We start from the raw sequence: 22,705 nt of genomic DNA on the forward strand, positions 1-22,705 counted from the left end.
ACAATCTCAAGTGGATTTGTTTCAATCTTAGCATTTACAAAAATTCTGTTTGTTCTAAAACATAAGGCCAAGAAGGCTGATGACTCCGGGCCTTGATGTATCAGCAATAGTATGGCAATAGGACCAGGACTGTGGCTGTCCCCCTGTACTCTGCATTGCTGAGGCCACACCTTGAGTATTGCATTCAGGGGCCTCTCACTTTAAAAATGACATTTGATGCTGCAGCATGTCCAGAGAAGGGCAACAAGGCTCATGAAAGGACTAGAGAACATGAGGATTGGCTGAGGGAGCTGGGGATGTTTAGCCTGGAGAAGAAGAGGCTCAGGGGGACCTCATTGCTCTCTACAAGTGCCAGAAATTAGGTCTCTTCTACTATACCTGCAGTAAGGGATCAGAGGTAATGGCCTCAAGCTGAGAAGGGTGAGATTCCGATTAGATATTGGGGAAAAAAAATTTAGAAGTTACAGTAGTCATGCTGGGTTGATGGTTGGAGCTGATGATCTTAGAGGTCTCTTCGTCTCTTCCAAAATACTGAATTGTGATAAAGATTCAGTCTGCTGGATTTAATTTTTAAATTTCAAATTAAAATTAATTCCTCCAATGATGAAAAGAGATGTATGTCAGAAAGGAAGAAATGCATGCAGGCAGTATCTAGTAGATTGGACAAACTTCATCAGGGGTACTACCTGAGCTCTAGTGAATAGAAAAAAAGAATGGAATATTTAGATTTTTTTGTACTACTTCTGCTACAGATTCATTTAAAAAACATGACCCCATTTCTCCAGCCACACTGAATACAGAAATCTGGTTTAAATCAAGACCCACATGTGTTATAGCAACTTTTCTCAGGAGAGCCAACCTGCTGGGTTTAGGCCAAGCTTTCAGCTGAGCTTGCTCCGATCCACTTTTGCACCTTACTCACAACTTAAAAAACTTACCCTTAAAATAGCATAATTCTCTTTCTGTAGTTGGATTTTGAAGTATTTTTAAATTTTTACTCTATGGCTGAATTCATTCTTCTGAATAGGTTGAATCACAATATGAAAGGACTCATTAGAAACAGAATTGTTTATTTCAGTTCTAAGTACCATGTGTGTATGTATATCCAGATGTGTGTAAAATGTTTCTAACTTCAAAAAACAAATTATGCAGAATTTTTTTATGAGAGAAGATAATGCAAGTCTGTTTCTAGTGCAAGTCTGTTGTCCTTACTAAACATAAAATCTCTATCTGACTTATGAGGGTGCTTTGTTTAAAGCAGCTATTAAAGTGAAAAACTATTTTAATAGCAAACTTTGGCCAGCAAGGAGATTCACCAAGGCAACATAGAAAGTTTTGCACAAATGAAAGTTGAATTTCCTTGCTCAGAAACCCAGTGGTGCTGTATTTCTGTTAGCCCACCTCACTCTACTTACTTTGGCTCTGAAATACAGAGCCTTGCTTTACAGTGTTTGAAGGTTTCAGGAGGGCAACCTAATTTATGGTAATTTTTGTTTTGACCCAAGATCTAGTGAAATTTTTTAGTACAAGTGAAGCTTCGAAAATCCCAGGGGTGATCATAAGATTTTGTGGATGGGGCATTTTCATGCAGTCTGTGTGTGATTTGTTTTTTGTGTTGAAACTTCCAGGGAATTTAATGAAGGCATGAGGTACTTGGTATTATGTTACTGATGGTGAGTCTGTTGCAAAATGCCATTTATTTCTGTGCAGATCTGAGGTGCCTAAAACCAGAATTACATAAAGAATATTTAAAGGGAACATTGATGTTCACACCTTCAGACGTGCACATCAACAAATGACATTCAGAAAAGACATTTTCATGAAAAGACTGGGTTTCAGAAGGGTTCACCTGTATTTCTCAACTGACAAGCTACCAGACTGTATTTTTCTCTATAAACTGTAGATTATTTTCCTTCCCACAATACATCTCTTCCTCATCTGACGTGACCAGTTTCTTCTTCTTTTCTGTTTCAAACACTACCTGATAATTTTTATATATCCATGGCAATTCTCACATGCATGAGTTTGATGTCCTGCTGAATAATGCTTATTTTTTCACATATAACATTTGTAGGCAATTTTTTCAGGCAGTAGATTGCTATACTGGTTGGCTGTGCTCTAGGAGAAAGTCTTGGTTTCCTGTAAAACTTCAGAGTTTTCCTGTCTTTTTCAAAATCTGGAGATCTCTATGTGATGTAAAAAAGGCAGACACCTCTTTTGTCAGTGTCTGTAGGCATATGAAATACATAAGGTGAGACTGTGGAAATTCACACTGTATTTAAAGTACATTGTGTTGTCTTATGAGTCTCTAGGATGTTACATATGGTTTCCATTCCTTTATCTTTAGTGACTTTTGGACTTTCTGCTATAGATTTTACAGTTATTAACTGTTTAATAAGTGGTTCATCAGGAATTTCTGGAAAATGATTGCTTTTGTTTTCTGCTTTGTATTAAAATACTTAAGCCTTTTATTTATTTTTGTGGGGGTTTTTTTGGTGGTTTTTTTCATTTGTTTGGTTTTTTGTTTTTTGAAAGAAAAAGATATCGTATCAGTTGTATTTCAGAAACACTTATGTTTTGACACTGCTTTCATGGATATGCAAGTGAATTAGATGACTGCTGCATGCACATTTTCCACATAGATGGAGAGAAAAGAGGAGTGTCTGTTAAGATAAAATCAAAATGATATGTCAACATTTTCTAAAACAAAGGATGAACTTTCAGCTATTGACTCTGAGGTTACATCTACAGTTGTCTGTGACCCATAAACAGAGCAGCAAATTTAAGTGTTTCTGTGATTTCAGAAATAAAATTATACACTGATTCTAAAACTAGGTTCCCACGTCTCCCATCCTTTCAAAAGTTAACAATCATGTTGATGGATAGATAAAAAAAGACAATTAATATAAATAATGACATTTATCTGAATCACATGAAATACCCAGGAGAAGGAGCAGGAGGCCCAGAATCAGGATCTCTGCCAGGTTTCCCTCACTATCCTCTGTTATATGGCTGCCATCAGCAACCAGCTGCAAGCAACACATCAGCCTTCTCTGCAGCCCTGGCTGGAACATATTGCACCAATCTAGGCTCGATGTCAAAGGCATGTCATGTGGCATGCAGACTGGCGCGTGGTGGAACCATTCCTGGGATGGTGAAGCTTAGCACTGACCACATGCATCGCATGTAGCCCAAAATCAAGGACATGGTTTCAACTCAGAGGAATCTTTTAAGGAGGAAAGCAGTGCTTTTTGGAGCAGGAGCTGATATCTTAAAGGAGCAGGGGTTTGTGATTGTCTAAGCTGCAGCATACCCAGCTTACTTCAACAAATGATCCCAGGGATTCTGCAGGATGACAGAAGTATTAAGAAATGTAGACCCCAGAAATACACATAGAAGTTGTGGAAGTTTGATACAGGCTACATTTATAAATGAGGGTATTAACATGTGAGCACAAATGCTATGGGTTAGTTTTGGATTCTTTGATATCCAGGTCTTGAGATGAAGCAAGCGATCTCTGCTCTTCTTTAACAGATCTGATTATTATCTGTGGGCATGGCTCTGGGTGGTGAAATGTTTGGTTCACAAAAAAGTATTGAAATCTTTAATATTAGATTGAACATGTTGTTTTACCAATGGGTAATAAAATACCTCTGATTTCATCCTCTTTTGGCTGCAGTTTGCTTCTTCTACAAGTTTCCAGACAGACCTATTGTATCCTCACTTTTAACAGTTCTTTGAAACTGTTTTGTGACTTTGTAAAGTTAACATTCCTGTTGGGTAAAAACGTTGGACTTCTTTTGTGGTAGAATGTAGCTAGAAAAGAGGGTGACCTAGGGGCAGTTAATTATAATAAATTACAAGAAAGCTCTGTTGACCACTGAGGCTAATTGTCGGTTTGTAACTACAACACAGCACTTGCACTATGTCCTTTTCTGGGTTAAGAAGATAGATGTTTGTGCTTTAAGCATTTCTCTCTACAAATGCAAGAGACAGGCCCTGTTTACTGAGTGAATTCTTGTATGAGTACTGAATCAGAGGAACTGTTTGCAATGCTAATATTTAAGGAACATGCTCATTGATAAGAGCAGAACTGAATAGAATTGGAATGCTTTTAAGCGGGAAGCTGATCAGCAGTAGATGAAAGCTGAGGGAGTTGAGTGAATTTGTATGAACTCTGTGATGCCCAGTATTTTTGCTTAGTAACCTCTCTTTTTCTCCTAAAAGATTTATTATGTCTGCTAGAATTTCCAATGTTGGCAGAGCAAAGTTGATTATGCAGAGTAATGGAGTATTGACTAATCAGAGTGAAACTGGGATGTTTGGGAAAGATTTGTAAAACTTGCGAATAGTCTCTTTCTAATTAACAGAAAGGCCAGGGACCCATATAAATAGTGATGCAAGACAGAAACTGCTTGTCTGAGAGATTAAAATTTTCACAAATTCATAATTAAATAATGCTTACTGTGTTTCTGAGTTATGGAAATTCTCTCTGTCATCATTGATGGTCTCTTTGATAGAGGTAAAATCATGGAAATTTGCTGTCAAGCTTCCCAAGTTACTGATGTTAATCTTTCTGGTTGGTTTTTGAAATTGCTCTCAAATGCTTCCTCTGTTTAATTACCACAGATTCCTCAAAAGCTGTGCTATAGTTTGTTCACTGTTTTACATGAATTTGAAAATGTCTTTGTTGTGAGACTTATGAAAGAATTCTAATAACTACTATGGTTAGTTTCTCAATTAATTACCCTTCATTTTGAAAACTTTAGGGTTTGCTAAAATTACGGACCGATGGTGAAGTTTGTAGAATAATTTAAGCTAAGTAACTGCAACATGCTTCATTAAGGACAGAAAAGAGGTCATGAAATAGTATTTTGGATACTGGGGGACATGAAAAATGTATTTTCCTTATTGAGAAACAGTTTGATGCTTCAGAGTTTTCCTTGGATGCTCTTAGATATATCCATTCAGGTCTAAATTAATGGTTTGTCCAGTAAATTGCTGAACATGCCTAATAGTCTTATCTATAATCAGGTCTTGCACTGCACAGACTCCAGTCATATGAGTATTGCATGCTGATGTGCATGTTGTGTGGACAGGAATATGTTTAAACTAAACTCATGCTTTGGGTTAAATGAAACCATTTCAGTGCCTTTTTCCACAAAATATTACTGGTTTTGCTATTATGATAGTACACATTGTCCAGTGTTTCTGACTATTGTCTTTCTACTCAAATTCTCATTGAGGTGCTAACTCTTAGGATTTATCTGTGGCATGTTTCGATTTTTTACTCCCCAGTAAAATAAGGATTACATTTACTGTTGTTGGTGAATTTATTGGCCTAAATATTGAAAGATAGGTAAGCCACCAGAAATAATAGTGCTGTACATCATATCCAGGCTAAGTCGGGCAATGGCTGGGAATAACTCAAAGTTATAAAAGTTTCTAGGAGTTACTTCATTGTGTTCCATTAACTCTAAACTTTGCTGGTTTTGTTCTATAATAAGTATAAACACCTAAGTAGTTTGGAGCACCTGTTGTGGTAGGAGTATTTTTCTGATATAATTTCACCAGCCTAACTGCTTCCTTCAGTTCCAGTTTCATGTTTCCTACCCCAAAACAGAGGAGAAGGCAACATTTCTAAACTGTAGATGAAAAGTACTGCATAGAATTACTACCACTGGTTGCTAAGCCAAGGTTAACTAAGTGATAATTAGGTGGTATTGAAGGAGATACCTTCTGAGTTATACAATTCTAGGCATTTTAAACTATTATTCAATTGATGTTTCTTCTGAAGCTTCATTGTGTGAGCTGTCTCAAGATTGCATAGAAAAGACCTTTAAGATCATCAAACCCAACCATTGACCCAGCACCACCATCATGTTCACCATTAAACCATGTCTTCAGGTGCCATATTCACACATTTTTTGAACACTTCCAGGGATGGTGACTCCACCACTTCTCTGGGCTGCTTGTTCCAGTTTACAGTTTGTAAGAGTTATATATTATTGCTACCTTGGTCATTTAACAATAAAAGTTCTCCTGAGCTTGTGAGAAATTCTGCCATACCACTTATTCCCATTTTTTGAAGCAGATGATGTCATTCATCACTGTAACTTAGACTACCTGGATTTGTATGACGTGATAAGCCTTCTCTGTGATCTGAGTATTTAATTAAATATTGGAAAAAAACTCCAGAGTGACACCAAAGGCAGAGAGTTAATATTCACCAAAAAATTCTTATACTCCTTTATATATAGGAGCATCTTCCAGGCACAAGAGAAAGATTTCTCCATTTTCACTGCTTAAATGTGCTAATAAAGGTTGATGCAAAAGGTAGCATACATTGTAAATTTTTTGGAGAGAGTATGGAGACTGATTCACTTCAGTCACACTACCAAATGCTAGTCAGGTGCTTTCCATTTCCATTGTTACTGATAGGACTCAACTTGGGACCTGGGTATGAAACCTTTACATCTTCAAGAATTTATATACCATTTAAGTAACAGCAAATTATTGAGATACTTCATTCTCCTTAAAAAAAATACTACTCTGAGAGCAAAAACTGATTTTTTTAATGTATTTCAATACATGGATGAATTTTATACATAAATTTTCAAACTCACTTGAATGAAGTTAAATTCATATGCAAGTTGCCTGATTTTCAGAGCTACTAATTACTGTTGCTCCTGTTGGTTTCAGTGATATGTCTGGGTGCTTGAACACACAGGCCACTGGTTTGAATTGCTGAATTCATTTACACAAGTTTGGAAAGCAGCTGTAGCTTGATTTTTCTGTGATAAAACAAAACGATTGGATTCAACATATATGTGCCCAGCTAGCACATCAGTTCTGCTTGTGGTTACTTGCATAATAATAGTGGTGGGGTGGATGAGTGAGAGACTTGCAGTTGATTTTTTTTCCATTACACCTAATTTTAGCAGATGTTTTCTCTGATTCTAAAATGACACAGCATCACACAGTATGACAGTTGAAACCTAAAAGTTACAACTTACTTAGCAGGAACTCTGTTGTCCAATCAGCTGGTTTTGGTGAAGTTTTATTGTAATACGATTCAATTAATGTTAGATAAATATAGGTGCCATATTATTTTCAATTTTGTTTTGAGTTTAACTTCATCTGCTTCTTCTGATGTTTTCTCAAAATTAGGCATTAGTTGAAACCACTGCTAAAATGATAGTTTACAAAATGAACACAGGCTGATGCTAATAATCCTAATATTGTTTTTGAAAAAAGAAAACCTAATTATGGAGTAAGTAGCCAATTAATGGATCAACAAAAATACACAAAGATGAAACTGGCCAAGTGAATATTGTTATTTATACCTTTGTCATTCATGCAATCAAGTATTAAGCTACAAGGCCTCATTTTTAGGCCTGTACTGTGTTCTTGGTAAGAGTGTAATATTGCACAAATACCCCTGCTTGAAATCTTTAAATAGTTCTAGCAATGCAGGTGAAATTTTCTCCAATTATTCATTGAGGATAAGTAATTATTACTTATTATTAAAATAACAATAATAAATAAAATATAATAAAATAAAAATATTGAAAATAATAATTTTAAAACCTGGCACTAACCAGCTTGAAACTACTTTTCTCTCATTGTAAACTAAACTTTGGCTTTGCCTCCATTAAAGACTTCATTCATTTTTGTGGCATGTATATTAATTCATTATTTTAATTCATTTTTTGAATTAAAAATGTATATGTGAAATAAAACTTTAAGATCTTATTTGGTCATTAGCATTGAGAGAATAAACAGCAAAGTCATCCATATAAGAAGGGATGTAGAACTTCATTCTCATCCTTCACAATTACCAACTAAAGAGAGTCTTTGCAAACCCTGCCTTGGCAGTGTGAGCTATGAGAGGTCCAGCTTTCAGGTGCTTGTTCCTGGGCAAGCACCACTTTGCTGCTGCACCAACAGAACCCTTTGGGTGGCTGCTCTTTAGTCTGAAGGAGTGAACAGGCTCAAGACTTTAAAAAAAGAACCAAACAAACAGAACTACCCATCACCCAAAACCAAGCCACAAAAAAACCCAACCAACAAACAAACCCATCAATTTACCCAATTCTGTGTTGACTTTCAACTTTTAAATAACTTGCTCTTTCTGCTAGGGTCCTGAGCTGTTGTGCCATCACAAATGGAAGTGAAAGTCTGGGGTTGGACATAAGAAGTATTAGGGGATGTCTTACTAAGGGAGACAGAGAATTCATGGTATTGTATGATCAGGTGATTGCTAAGTGAGAGCAATCACAGTGATACTCAGTGTAGCTCAGCTTACATTTATTTTTTGCATTCCTTTACTAGATCAGTATTTTCTTTACTGAGAGACACTGATGTAAACATGGCAACAATTACTGTAAATTTTTAAAGATTGTTTGCTGCACAGCTGCAACTAAAAGCAGTAGAAGCCACTCAGTGAACTTCTCTCAAACGTTTTTGGAAAAAGCAGAGGACAAAATGACCTACCATGACTTTTTGTACTGTGGTAAATACATTTTTGTGTTCATGTGTGTCTGTGTGACAGTACCTCAATAAATTATGTTCTCAATAAAATTCCATGCCAGCAAATACAGCATGCAGACTTGAAGGGGAAGCAAATTTTTGCTCGGCAATATGCACATTAGAAATACAATAACCGGAATTTATGTTTACATTAATTACAACAGGAACATAAATTTCTCAGGGCTCTTTTCTTCTTCGTGTACTACGTGGATTGCTTGTCGTCCCTCAATATATGACACAATAAAGACTAGTAATCTCAGTAATGGATGAGAGAAACTGAGTGCAAGGACTTGTCTTTTTCTCAGAGGAACCTTTTAGGTCCACTGGGTTTTGCTGCACATATAATTTATTTTCATTGTGTACAGTCAAAAAGTCCTATTGTTTTGGTGAAGAGCTCAACCTATGTGGGTGGCAACATCTGTCTCTTAGTAAATTAATATCATATAATAATTGGCAGTAATTAATTTATTCAATGTAGAAGATTTTGTCTCTGAGGAACACACAGAGTAAGCAGCAAATGAAAGTACGATAGATGTTTGTGTCTCTGTCCTATTTATATCTGCTGGATTAGGCCTCTGTTTTTAATTTGTTGGTTTCTAGAGGAACTTCTGAGTATACAGAAGTAGCATCATAGAAATTAGAACTTCATCCTTTGCTTTTTACGGGAATTATGTACATTTTACATGTCTTTTCTTAGACATTATGCAACTGCCCTGCTCTGTGGTTGGTGACATTTAAAAGGTGGTTTTTGCTAGAGAGTTTTGTTTCGATGTTGTGTTGAGAGGTCCAGCTTCATGTTCTAGCCCTTTGCAGCTAACTGCTGGCCTTATATGATGATCCTCGCTGAAGAGTTTGTGGACACTTGTGAGTGTTTAAAGCAAGATGTTAAGTTGCAGAGAGGTTTCCTATTAAGGAAAAGTGATGTAATGTCAGTGGAACACTGCCAACTTCTCTCTGTTCATTTTATTTATATTAGCTGCATACCAAAGAAAATGCTCCATAAAACACAAGTGAGTGCTCCTTTCTATATTTAGCCAAGCTAATATACTAATACCAGGAGATTATATTTATATGCAATTGAAAGAATTATAAAAAGATTTGGGGGCATCTTACAGAAATAAGAGGTTGAACTTGGGAAAAGTAAATGCCAGATTTGCTCCTGCTGCATAAAAACACTAGGGTATTTTTTCAACATTTATACTTCCAAGATATGTATTTTTGTGCTGAAAAACATTGTTTAACATTTGAACTATTTTGCTGATTGTTTAGGGAACATAAAGTACAAGGAATTGATCTGAGCCTTTTTAGTCTAAGCAATGCAAATGTCTCACTTTTAACCAATTGGCAAGATTGATGTGATAAAAACCAAGCTTGCCATTCCTAGTCTGAAATATTCACATTCCTCTTCATACAGAATACAGTACAACTTTGTGCTCTTTTGGCAATTTAAAAAATCAGTTTGGCATGTCTTTGTTCATCACCTTCGCTGACTTTCTTTAGAACTACTTTTTAAATGAGTAAATGAGTCTCCTTTTAAAGGAGAAGGTTTTTTTTTTCCCCTGGCTTTTGTTCAACTCTTTGTTCTACAGCTGATGGTGTTGATAAATAATCACAAGATTTCTTCCTGACTCTAACAATGTTACTTCATAATGCTGTTAAACAATTTGACCTTTTCTGTTAATTCTACTCCTACATGGTGACACTAGCTGGGTGTGGTAGTGTTGGAACTATGGATCCTCCCTGATATTAATTCCACCTAAAAGAATATTCCCCACCAAGAGTAGCTGAGTACCTTTGTTGACTGATAAATAAGAGCGGTCATACTAGACATAATATATATGAAAAAAAAGGTACTTTAATAAATTAAATGCTAAGTCTAGTGTGACTGTGAAACCATGTGATGTATTATGAGTTCTTCAGTTGTCTCATGAGCTAAGTTGTGGGTGGGGGAAAGAATTTTGGGTAGTGTTATTTTTATCTGCATTACTGAGAGATGCGTTGAACATTTTATGTGTTTTCTGTTCAAATCCAAGTTGTCTGTCTTCATTTTGAAGTCTGTGGTTTACTGGCATGACTTCTAAAGTCAGTCTTTAAGGGAGTCTTCATACGTTCTGATGTTTAGCATCAAATTTGCACACTCTGAAGTGCACTCTGGAGGTTTTCCTAACTCTAGGAGGCTGTACTACTAGTCATGTGAGATGCCAAAGAGGATTGATGAGAACATTTGCCTATGTATCTCCTTTTGACTAGAAGAGTTAGAGAAACATGACATCAAACTTAAGGCCAGTAGAAAAAGGCAAATGATCTTTTAGTCATATCACAAATTGGGTATTACTGTTTTACTCATCTGGAGCTTGTTTTGGAAATATAAACCTATGTAATACATAGAAGATTTGAAAATGATTGTGAGGTTCTGTTGCTATTTCCAAGTATGCAGATCTCATTCATTCTGAGTGATTCATTGGGGAAGTAGATCATGCTGCTAAAAATCATGAGAAAAAATTTTGAGTCAACCAAGGGTCGAAAAACATTTCCTGCAATTATGAATTATATGAAACTAGGACTTCTGCCTTACTGATTCCTCTTAATTTCAAATATAATATTTTAAACATTAGAGAAATTTAAACCAAACAAAAAAATCTTGAAGCACAAGGTGCCATTTCTAGTATTAGGCTCTTGCGGGCAAATGTTCTCCCTAGTGTGGAAGATCAGACATAACTAATCTGTGAAGTATTGCCTGGACAGTGTACAGCAGGAATTATGTGCTATCAATTCTCGCTTAGCAAAGTTTGTTTCCCTAGTTTTTAAACTAAGGCCTGATGGATTGCTGATTATTCAAGTAACTTTAATACTGAAATCTTGAAGTTCATTTGGAAAACTGCAGTCTCTGAAGGTTTATGAAATGACCAAAAAATGGACAGCTTCAAACAACACTGCCTTTAGGGCGTGAGAATGTAATTAGTGTGGTAAGTCTGAGTGCATGGACTCATTACAGTCTTGGCATGAGAAAGATGATGACTGTAAGGGAATGTACTTGTTTTCCACCAAACAAAAATACTAAGCAGCAAAGTCTTTCTGTAATTCTGGGTGCTCACTTTCCCTGATAGATAGCACAACTAGTTGGACAACTTAAATGTCCTTGCCTTATTTTGTACTGTTAGGACAAAAACTACTATTTTTTAAAATTCTTTCTGGTTTCTCTAGCTCTTTGGCTTTTTACTTACTCATTTTTCTGCAGTAAGTTATTATCATATTTTGTATGAATTGTTGAATCAATTAGCTGACCTCAAATTGGAAATGCTTTTGTTGTTGTGTGCACTTTTGTTCAGTGCTGTGCTTGAGGTTTCTACCTGAAACAGAATAGGAGTAGGAGGATCCTTCAAGTGAGAAACAGAATCAATGTACTGTGTAAATTTTACTTGTGGCTATAGAGTAGCTTAAGTAAACTGGCCCAGAGTCATAAGGGTCATGCAGGTTCTAACAACTCAAATAACTTTCCTTGAGTTCACAGCAGAAAACTGTAGTAGACATTATTTTAGACCAGTGTTTTCCAGAGAATGAAACTTAGTTTTCCCAAGAATGAAGCACGGTTTTCCAGAGAATGAGGCATGATTTTCCAGAGAAGCTAGCATATGTAGTGAGATAGAAGGTGAAGTCATTAATTTTGATCTGAGTATTGCTGAAAGGAGCAGGATCATGTGGAAAGTCATAGTGAAAAAAGGAAGAACCGTATGATCCACTCTGATGCCTACTTTAGTGCTACCAATATTGGTATTGTCAATATTCTTCTGTCTTTGAAGTAGTCTGAAAGTCCTAAAAGAAATATTTGATATGGAACTGTTGGTTGTTTATCAAAGCACAGCCTGATTTTTCTCTTGCTCTATCTCAGCTGTTTTTGAGGTAAATAATACTTAGAGTACAAGCTGTTGTGATACTTGCACAGGTTTCCACACAATTAATGTTGGCTTCATTGTGAAGGATATGTACTGCAACTTCTACATCTTGCTAGCATGTACAGTGATAGAAAAAAAACATGGGTGACTTTTTGCTAATTTCAGTTTACTAACAGTGATTTACCAATAGTTTTGAAATGTAATCTAAGTAGTCTACTTATGTTAAGGAAACAATTATAGAATCGTGTAACAGTTTGGGTTAGAGGAGGACCGTAAAAAACATCTAGTTCCAACCTTCCTGCTGTGGGCAAGGAATATGGGCAGGAATAAAGTCCACATACAATTTTGCATTCAATATAACTGAATTTCAGTGTAAAATTATTTAATTTCAATGAAATGTAAAAGCCTTTTACAATAGGGACAATAAGGATAAAACAAACTGCCGTTGGTCAAGATAAACCAAATGAACTTTACTGTAGGAGTAGGTAAAGCACTCTCCTTGTCATCCATTCTGGAATGTTCATTTTAACATAAATCTTATCTTAATAAATATGGAAAAATATAACTTGGAACCCTTAAATCAGACAAATTCTGTTTCTAATGTTCTTTCTCTGAGAGTGTCCAGCTCCAGGCTGAGAAGGTGAATGAGTCATCAAAATAATGAGTCCATAAAGAGCAAATCTTCATAATTGTCAGACAAAATTGTTTTAAATCCTGAGAAATACACTTTGTAACTAGCTTTTTACAAACTACTCTGTGATCAGGCTGAAAGCAAAAAAAAAAAAAGACATGTTTGTTTTGTCTGGGAGGTTTTTACTGCGGGGCAGATGGGAAGAGTGGAATTAATTGGTTTCTGGAGGTCAGCTGCAGGCAATCAAATAGGAGAATCTGGACTACAACACAGAAAGAGTAAAATTTCTAACTGGGATAGGTCAATACATTATCTCTGAGTATGAAAATGTTAAATAATATGCAAGATACCCTATTTTGGACATATATTGCACATCAGTATGTTGTGCACTTTGAAAGTGTAAAGACATCCTATAAAGAAAACCCTATAAATCAAATAAATTAATTTTCAATATACTTGTTTAGAAAGAGATGTGTTTGACTTACCAGAAACTGACACACAAAATATAAAGTCTGAACCTCTTGTAGCATACATGCTTAGTTTTAAAAGCATCTTAGATTATATGGTTTGGCTAACACTTCATGGTAGTTTATTCATTGTATAGCCTACATGAGCAAATAGTACACAGAAACAAGGGTGGCTCCACAGAGTGAAGAAACATGTTGAGGGCATGCACACTTATCTGCACACTTCAGGGTCATTGAGCTTGGGGTTTTGGTTTTTAGTTTTGGGCTACCTCTAGTCTGTTCCATGAACTGAAGCTCATTAGTAGCTCAAATTGGTTAGTTCATTTTACTTGATAGGAAGGGAGATCATGTTCTGAAGAGGCTTCTCATATCCATGAGAAACCAGAGAAAAAGGAAGTGGGAAATGGTTGGAAATTTATTTTAAAAGCACATTTCTCACCTAAGCGAAAACCCAAATGTAGATGTGTCCTTACTGTTCCCTTAGAAGTGCCAGGTTCCTTGTTTTTGGCTAGTCACCATGTTGATCACAACTTTATTTGGGAAAAAATGAAATATAGTTCTTCCTTTCATTTTCTCTGTGTAAGACAGCTGACTGCTTTCACTGAGAGCTAAGTAAGATTCAAAAGAATTTTAGGGAGCGAACCAGCCATTTATACTCATTGCCACAGTATTTTTTATATTGTTTATTTGTGTTTACTGTTAATAAGTTTGCCTGTATGATTCCTTCTTTTTTATGTAATTACACATCACTTAAGGTGCAGCTTAATACAGAGAAACCCTTTCTATATGTCTCCCATACTCAAGGTTGTTTGCTATAGTAAAAAACAAATAGTACATGAAGTGAATCATCTTTATGGAATGTATTTTCACTCTAAAGTACAAAAGAAATTATTTGCTCTGCCATTTATGCATCAGGTATCTCATTTAAGCTTTCCAGAATACTTAGCTAGCAATTAAAAATATAAATAAATTCACCATTACATGATTATATCTATTTATGAGGAAAATTCTATTTAAAATTATGTGTTGCCATTGCAAGAAGCTAGTTCAGGTTGTATATCAGTGTCCAAATTTGTGTAACACAAATGCATTGTTTCTCTTTGTGATGACAGGGGATGTCAATAGTAATGGTCAGCTCTGTTCAAATGTTCAGGAGCATAATCTGACTACTTAAAAGTAGGTTTTGACTGCAGTGACATCTGTGTACTGTGGGTAGATTTTGCCTCTGCTTAGTAATCCTGCTGAAAGATTTCTTTTTTTTTTTTTTTTTTTTATTTAGCCAAGCAATGGGGAAATTATGTTTATAATTCCACTGCAAAAAGTAAAGGCTCTGCATATCTGAGTGTGCTTTAGCAATATTTTGGGTATCATAATTTTTCTCTGACCCCTACACCCCTACATTCCAAGTAATGATTTCCTACACTTTGGCCAGTTCAACTGCAGATTGGAACCTGTATTGTAATTAATGTCTCGGTACAATTTACCTCTTAATAACGTAACATTTCTAGCTTTCTTTGTCAGTAAAACCTGTTGCCTGTGTAATATTTTAACTGTTATATCCATCACTGGATAGTCTGTGTACTAGTTGTGCAACACAATTGAATTACCAAGCCAGACAGATTTTTGACTACCAGACCACTTGTTATGATCTAACTGTACCAGAGATATGAAGTTTTGCATTTTTGCTAAAGCTGTATTGTATCTTTATGACTTTTGGGAACAATGAATGTGCACAAGAGCACCATTTCCTCTCTTTCTGTACCCAAGCTTAATGTGTTATCTCACTGGTGCATGTTTTGAAAAATGTCCCCGCAGTAGTATTGAGGGGTAAAAAATGGTTCCTGTCTCTAAAAGAAAGGCTTGTGTTTGCTGAATACTGGCACTGTCTTTGCTGTTGGTTTCCTTAGCACAGAAATTACCTTGATGTATTTGACAGATAACCAAACCAGAGTGGAAAATGGGCACAGCTACAACCGCCACTTTTTAGGATAGATAGAAGTTTTAACAGCCAAATTACAGCAGGGCTTCCTTACAAAAGAGTTCACAAACAATGCAGGCAGTTTACAGTTCTTGTATGTGTGCATGAATTTTCTTAGATGAAAAGCTAAGCTCACCTTCACACTGTGCTCATAAGACAGTCCCTGTGTTAGTTCTTGCACCGTATTTCTTCTTCCAGGAATGTGTTAGGTTACATTGAAACTAATTATGAGATCAACCAGAAAAATGGAAAATTTTTGTGCGAATCTGCATTTTCAGATTGTTAAGCTTTGAGGGGAAAGTAGCGAAACTATTAAAGGGTTGCAACTGCTGGAGATGGTTCCTAGTTATTGTTCTCCAGTTACGCAGCATGAGGTTTAAATGTAATGACAGCCTGCATCTTCCCTGTAATCTGTTAGCGTAGACAAAATATACCTCTGAATATATTCATGTTAGAACACAAACTGGTACTGGTTTCTGTGTGTTTTTGTTGTCATTTGCCTATCCTGTCACCTTCATCACCTGCTTCCCCCCCCGCCCCCGTTTTTATTTTAACTGATAATTCTAGTCTTACATATATATATGAACCCTTGCAGCATTTAAAACAGCCTTTTTTTTTTTCTTTTTTTTTTTCTTTTTTTTTTTTTTTCTTTCACGATGTACAGGACTGTTCAGCCTCAGAAAACCTAAAACTTGTCTAAATGTATTTGTATTGATACAGTCTGGAAGCTGTCTGTGTGTCGAATGCATAGTAGTTTTTGTTAAAAGAGGCAACTATTCTCCCTTTACTTCACATTCTTGCCTTGACATATATGTACATTTTTAACATTTCTAAAAATAAGCAAACATTTCTCCAGTGGATATTTCAGTTGGAATTACTTTTGTATTCTGAGTATTTTTTTTCACTACATCTGTTAATTAATTCACTGGCAGATTAAGTTAGGTTTTGGGGTTGGTTTTTTTTTTTCATTTTTAACAACTCAGTAACTGACAAGTTTGGTAGAAAACTTTAAATTGTATTAGGAATTTTGTCAAGAATAGAATTCCAGATATCCATGATTACTAGCACATTTTGGATAAGTTGGTACGTATATTTTAGTTCCTTAAATAGCAACTGTCAGAAGTAGTTAAGAACATTACTAATTTTCAGCAGATACTGTATCAGTACAATACGCACCTTGTGCTTGTAGAAAGCAAATTAAATGTCTTTAAGAGCTACCTGGCAGATCTGTCCTGCCAGCTGCTGGGAGCCACAGATGCAGAAGCAAGTATCTGGTTTGGCTGCCCAGGAGATAGAGAGATATAAATATATATGATATATTCCAATTTTAATAAATTAAGAAATTGTGGAAAATAAATAATCCTGGCTTCTATTGTATAACTACAAAAGTCTAGAGATAAATATATCTAAACGTACACATATGAAAAATACATTTATACATAGAGAGCTGCTGACATGGAACTCAGTGAGAAGAGGCCCTGCCATTTGAGACAGTATGATAGTGACTGTCTCCCTTTTGGTAGAGCTCCGGCATAATTCTGAAGCAATAGTATTGAGTTAGAAACTAGATCTTCCCTGGAAAGTGGAGTTCATGGAGGTGTAATTGCTACCTCAAATACAGACATTTTCTGGCATTGTCTGTGATTCTTAGAAAAATAGCTCAAACTTTTAAAGTTGTTCTTAATTGTTATTATTTTTAATTTAAGATATTACTATACCTTCATTTCAGTTGTATGTTTTGTACATTTCTGTAGAATTGCACCATCTGTTTCTCAAAGAGCAGGTCACTGCTAGGATTGTGAAGAGACTGGTCTGCTTTTGCTCAGGAATGAGTTGAGACAGAAGAGAGCTCATTATTCTTCCATACCTTAGATAAATAGGACTCTTTCTTTCAAACAAAAATTGCTTTTCTCTGTCTGCTTTCTATTTTCTCCTTTTATTAAGATCAGGAGGGACAAAATTGGGAATTTCACAAAGTTATAGAAAACATCACTTAATCTTGGTTCTTTACCTGTGGTCATTTATCTCCATTTACTTTGTATACTGTGTTGTAAAACACTGACTAAATTTCAATGCCCTAGCATACTTTGTAGTAGGCGTAACTGGGGGGGGTTCATTTAATGTACAGAGGCTTCAAGGCTTGAACAGCATTTCTCTTCCTCTGGAGAACTGCCCCTTCCAAGAGAGCTGGTTTGGATAGAAGAGATTCCATATGAACTTTTGTGTTTAAAGGTACACAAAGTTGATGATTAAACTGCAAACAGAAAGATACTTCCCAGAAGAGGGAGAGACATTGTCTCTCGTAATAAGCTTTATAATATAAGATAAAAGTAAAGCTGGTACATATCCTAATAGTGGGAATATGTGAATGAGCCTAGGAGTGAAGTATGAAGGATTTACTGCATTCCTGGAAATGCCATCTGCTATAATGTTCTCTCCAATCCAGTAGCCAGGTTGTATTGAGACTTTGAGAGATGTACAACCACTACCTATTCCCTTCCTCGACTCCACTGTGTTCAGGCACTTGGAGTTACAGTTCCTGATGGGGGTTGTTACCAGTTTAATTCTCAGTCACAGACTGCTCTGTTTTCAAAACAGTGTCATACAAAGAGGTTATCAGGAAGAAAAAGCATTATGAAAATGGGATAAAAATATAAACCCAGCCTACTGTAATTTAAACCAAGTAAATACCTCAAAATATCATTTCTCAAGTAGCTATTAAACTATGGTGCATATATTGGCACCCATAGCTGTCCACCAAGAAACATAATGTCTCATGTCTCTAGTCTTTGCTTTTAACATCTGTTTTCAAATGTTTCTTGCTACCCCTTAGCTCTGAAAGTCATCACCTTACTGAGCACATTCTGAGTGTCTGGTACCAAACCTGTGCATGAAGCTACTCTTACAGGCAACGTGTGTCAGAAACCTCACCTCTTTTGTAGCTAATGTCTGCTTTCATTAACATCTTACTGCCTTACTGCTTGCATTTTTTAACTGTTTTAGCATACCTATTAGATCATCTGAAAATGTATTTTAATATCTTGGTTAAGAATATCTGGTACTGGAAAAACATCACAAATTCTAAAGCAGAACTTTTGAACATATTTATGTAGTACTAGGCCTGCTTTTCAGTGAGGTGATGAAATTTCTCAATATTCATTTTACCCTAGCTATGTTGGTTTTTTTTAATGTCTTACCTTTACCATTTACTAATTGGATTTTCTAAGAAATTGCTTTTAAATGCTTATTCTTATATTGTTATAATTAATTATTTGGCAAAACAATAAATTCCACATGAGAAAATAAGTTTATGCTCTATTGTTTAGACAAGCTTGATGTGTTCCCTGAAAGCATGTGTGCCCTTTAAAATTACAAAACATATTTCAGCTAATTGGAAGGAGGATGTAATTACAATTAAGTTAGTTTTTCTTGTAATCTCATCCAAAAATTAAACTCTTTTAATTCCCTTCTTTGTTTCACTACTAATGAGGGCTGATGCCCTTCCATAATTTTGGCAGCTGGGCTCCCTGTCTTTGTCATAGCAGTTATCTTTCATGGACTTACCTATGTGGAACTTCCACCAGTAATGGTGTCATTCCAAAGAAACACTGGTGAATTGATAGTCTTTCCTCTCCCTTTCCTCTTCATAATGACATATCTCTAGGATACCTCTCCTCAAGAAAATAATGTAGCAGTGTCTGATGTTAAAAAAAACAGCTCTGAGGTAGAGAACATTCCTTTGCAGACAAGGACTGTGCACTTTTACAACTGGCATGAAAATTTGCTCTCAGATGGTCTTTGTGGTTTTTTGCCCCATGGACTGATGTGATAATGGTTGTATTTGCATGTTATTTTGCAAGCAAACAAACACTCAATTTATGTGGATTCTAAGATGATCAATAGCTATTCAACTGGAATCAGTACTGTCCTGGGCTAATAAACCCCAATTTACAGGCATACATATTCCTGCAGCCTCAAGTCAAGCTTAGTGTGAGAGCCGAGCAAGCTCAATTTTGCCTGTCACCCTTTTGTAGACATACCCTGGATCTGGTTTCTGCTTCTGCCTGGTAGGGTCAGCAGCAGTGCAGCGGCAGTGCTGCAGTGCTGCACTTGCATTGACAGGGCCATAGATGGGCATTTGAGGGATGCTGCTGGCCAGGCACTGCGCCATGTGATTTGGCAAATGCAAATATAAAGGTCTCCAGACATGACACTCCTACTTGCTTTCAGCACATGTTGGATAAACATAGGAGTGTTGGAGACAGCTAAGTTTCTTCTATATTCAACACCTCATTTACAGTGCTATATTTCCCCCCTTTTTCTTTTTTTACCTTAGTTTGTCTGTAATAAATAAAAAATGAAAAAAAAATGAGGTTGATTATGATAAAAAATGAGAAAACTATTCTTTAATAATTTTAAAGGTATTAGACATTAGGTCAGCAAATATTCAGGCCAAAGATGCAGAATGAAGTGAAAGTAGTAACCTTACAGGGTTTTCTCTGTCCAGTCAGAGGTGACCTGAACTGTTTCTGTCATCAACTAAACAAGTCGAATGCTGATGGGAACTAAGATTGTGTTGTTTTAACCAATTTAAATAAAGTCAACTGTTAAATAATTTCATAAAAATAGAAGAATAAGTTTTCAGCCTGAATGCTGTGAAGTGAAAAGTTGAACTGATAGGGATTTAGAGTCTCTAATGTCAACATTAAAAAATTAATGATAAAATTTACAAAGTGAACTGTAACATTTAGGTGTTCTTGTTGCTAATTTAACTAAAAAAGAAAAGGTTAATCTCCCTTTAAGTGCTGAAATTTGTATTGTTTGCTAGAATTGAATCATCTTTACAGCAACACCACCAAAGAAAGTCAACTGTTAAGTACAGTAACTGATTTTTCAGTTTTCTGCCCTAAAACAGCTTTCTCCCCTTTTTCTTATCTAGGCAATCTCCTTTGGCCTGAGATAATAAGCAGAATTATTGTCAGAAAACATTTTCTGTGAAACGTTGATGGCTGGAATATCAAAATTAATCTTCAAGTGGAAAATATGATGTTATTGCCATTTCTAATTTTGTTGCTATCAACAAAAGTATATTGTTGTGCCAGAATCATCCATTCATAAGCCATGCATTAGGCAGACTGCTTCTAATATTTCTGCTTAGATGACCTAAATTATATATAAACAATGACATACTTGTATACAATAAAATATATTAAATACACAGAAAAGGTATATGTGCACATACTGAAACTTTGTGGATATCCGGAGTATTGAGATAAAGTTACATTTTCCAGCTGAAAAACAATTTTTAAGCAAGTCATGGATTGTCACATGATAGACCACACAGTTAATTTTGAGCTTAATGTCTTCCAAACAATTGTATTGAGACAAAAAAAAAAGCCAACCCAGTTCTGATTTGCTTCACTGCTGGATATTGTACTTTTTTCCTTCTTTTTTTTTCCTTAGTTAAGAGTTTGGGTGCTCCTTCTTGTGAATTTCTGCATTTCTGTATGAAATTCTTACTTCCATTTGAGCTGATAGTACTGCAATGCCTCAGAACCATAATAAGTATCTACTAAGATTTGTCTCAGGACCTGGAGTTGAAAACAAAATCGTGGGGAAAAAGGGGAATGAAAGACCTGGGAAAGCTCAGTTCACAGCTTCCCTAGGTTACAGATGTTTCTCAGAAGTCTTTGCTCATCTGCATACATGGATGGTTCAAACACAGAAGCTGGTCCCTTGTCTCCAAGTACCTCATTTAAAATATGGCTGTAATTAGGTCTGTCTGATTAGCCCACAGAGGCTACAGCAGAAATTCAGCTACGGCTGAAGTTGTTACTGGGTAAATATTTCAGCCTTATTGTTGAAACAGGGCCATCGAATATAAAGCATAAGAAACAAAGAAACCTTGTTAAGAGTTTCAGTACTTTTACCTTAAATTCCATTATCTGGATTGCTTCTTTAAAATATCCTAAGCGCTTCAAATTGCCACATAATTTACCTTCTTGAAAAATTGATAGTTCAGTTAAATCCTATTATGTATACGCATTTTCCTTCATCTTGAGGACAAAAAAATGGACTTTTGTAGCAATGTGTTAACTTTGAAGAAATGGGGTTATTCAACATATGTAAATGCTTTGAACTTTCCCTCTCTTTCAATTTTCCTGGACATAGATCAGTGGAACTTTTATTTCCTCCCCAGCCAGCACAGCATGTCTGATCATCTTTTTGTCTATTTTTCCTTCCCACAGGGACCCCAAAAAAATACAGCAGCTGCAGGACCAAATTCGTCTGGAGCAAGAAAGTGGACAGTGGTATCGCCACCAGCAGCAACCTGATCATCATCAGCACCCTCCCTCTTCTCCTTCCTTTCCTCCTCCCCCCTCCTTCCAGGAGCTTGAGTCCAGCCAGTCTGCCACCTCTCCTGTGCCAATGAGTATTCTTAACTCTCATACTTCCCCAACCATGCAATCTTCCAGTTCCTTCAACTACGCTCGGCCTAAGCAGTTCATTGCTGCCCAGAACATCAGCCCTGCTTCAGGTTATGTGACTCCATCTTCTGGGTCATCTACATCTAGCCTCCCTTCTCCTCTGTCTCCAACTGCTTCTCAGAAACAGTTTGGGAGAGTGCCAGTTCCTCCCTTCTCTCAGCAGTTTGCTCCAGAAGGGGAATATGCCTGGTCTCCATCTTCTCCATCCCCTCCACCCCCACCTCCACCTGTCTTTAGTCCAACAGCAACATATCCAGTGTGTGATTCCTTTCCACTTCCACCTCCTCCACCCCCTCCTCTTCCTTCACTTTCTTCACCTTCCCACAGCTTGTCTCCAACTCCAAGATTTCCTAATTCCGGCCAGTCTCCAGCAGCTTTTCTCAGCTCCATGCTGCCATCCCAGCCACCACCCATTTCTGTCAACGCATTAGGCCTCCCGAAAGGAGTGACGCCTCCGTAAGTATCAGCTGATGAGCTCCTTGATGTACTGAAGATTGTAATGAAGATTATTGCACTTGCTTCATTTATACTTTTCGAGGGTACTTTGCTGTTAGCTGTTATCTGAGAGGGAGAGATGTATGAATAAATTGAAAATGCTTCTGTGCTAGAGATGTGAGATAGTTTTTTAACCGTCACAAAAGTGAGATTCTGAAAGAGTCAGTAAAAAGTGAGTTCTGAAAGAACAGTAGGAACACAAAAGATGAGAAGCTGAAGCT

General features: G+C 36.4%; 1 protein-coding gene across 5 annotated transcripts in view; it reads left to right on the plus strand.

Annotated features, from left to right (window-relative positions):
- Positions 1-22,705, plus strand: part of PALLD (palladin, cytoskeletal associated protein) — a 182,458-nt gene that overhangs the window by 121,554 nt on the left and 38,199 nt on the right. For all 5 annotated transcript variants that reach the window (XM_058837833.1, XM_058837834.1, XM_058837835.1 and 2 more), the window contains one exon: positions 21,750-22,445. In XM_058837833.1, the coding sequence (XP_058693816.1) occupies positions 21,750-22,445 (696 nt within the window). The remainder of the gene's footprint in view (positions 1-21,749; positions 22,446-22,705) is intronic.

Source organism: Poecile atricapillus, chromosome 4 (assembly GCF_030490865.1).
Source record: "Poecile atricapillus isolate bPoeAtr1 chromosome 4, bPoeAtr1.hap1, whole genome shotgun sequence".
Taxonomy (NCBI): Eukaryota; Metazoa; Chordata; class Aves; order Passeriformes; family Paridae; genus Poecile; species Poecile atricapillus.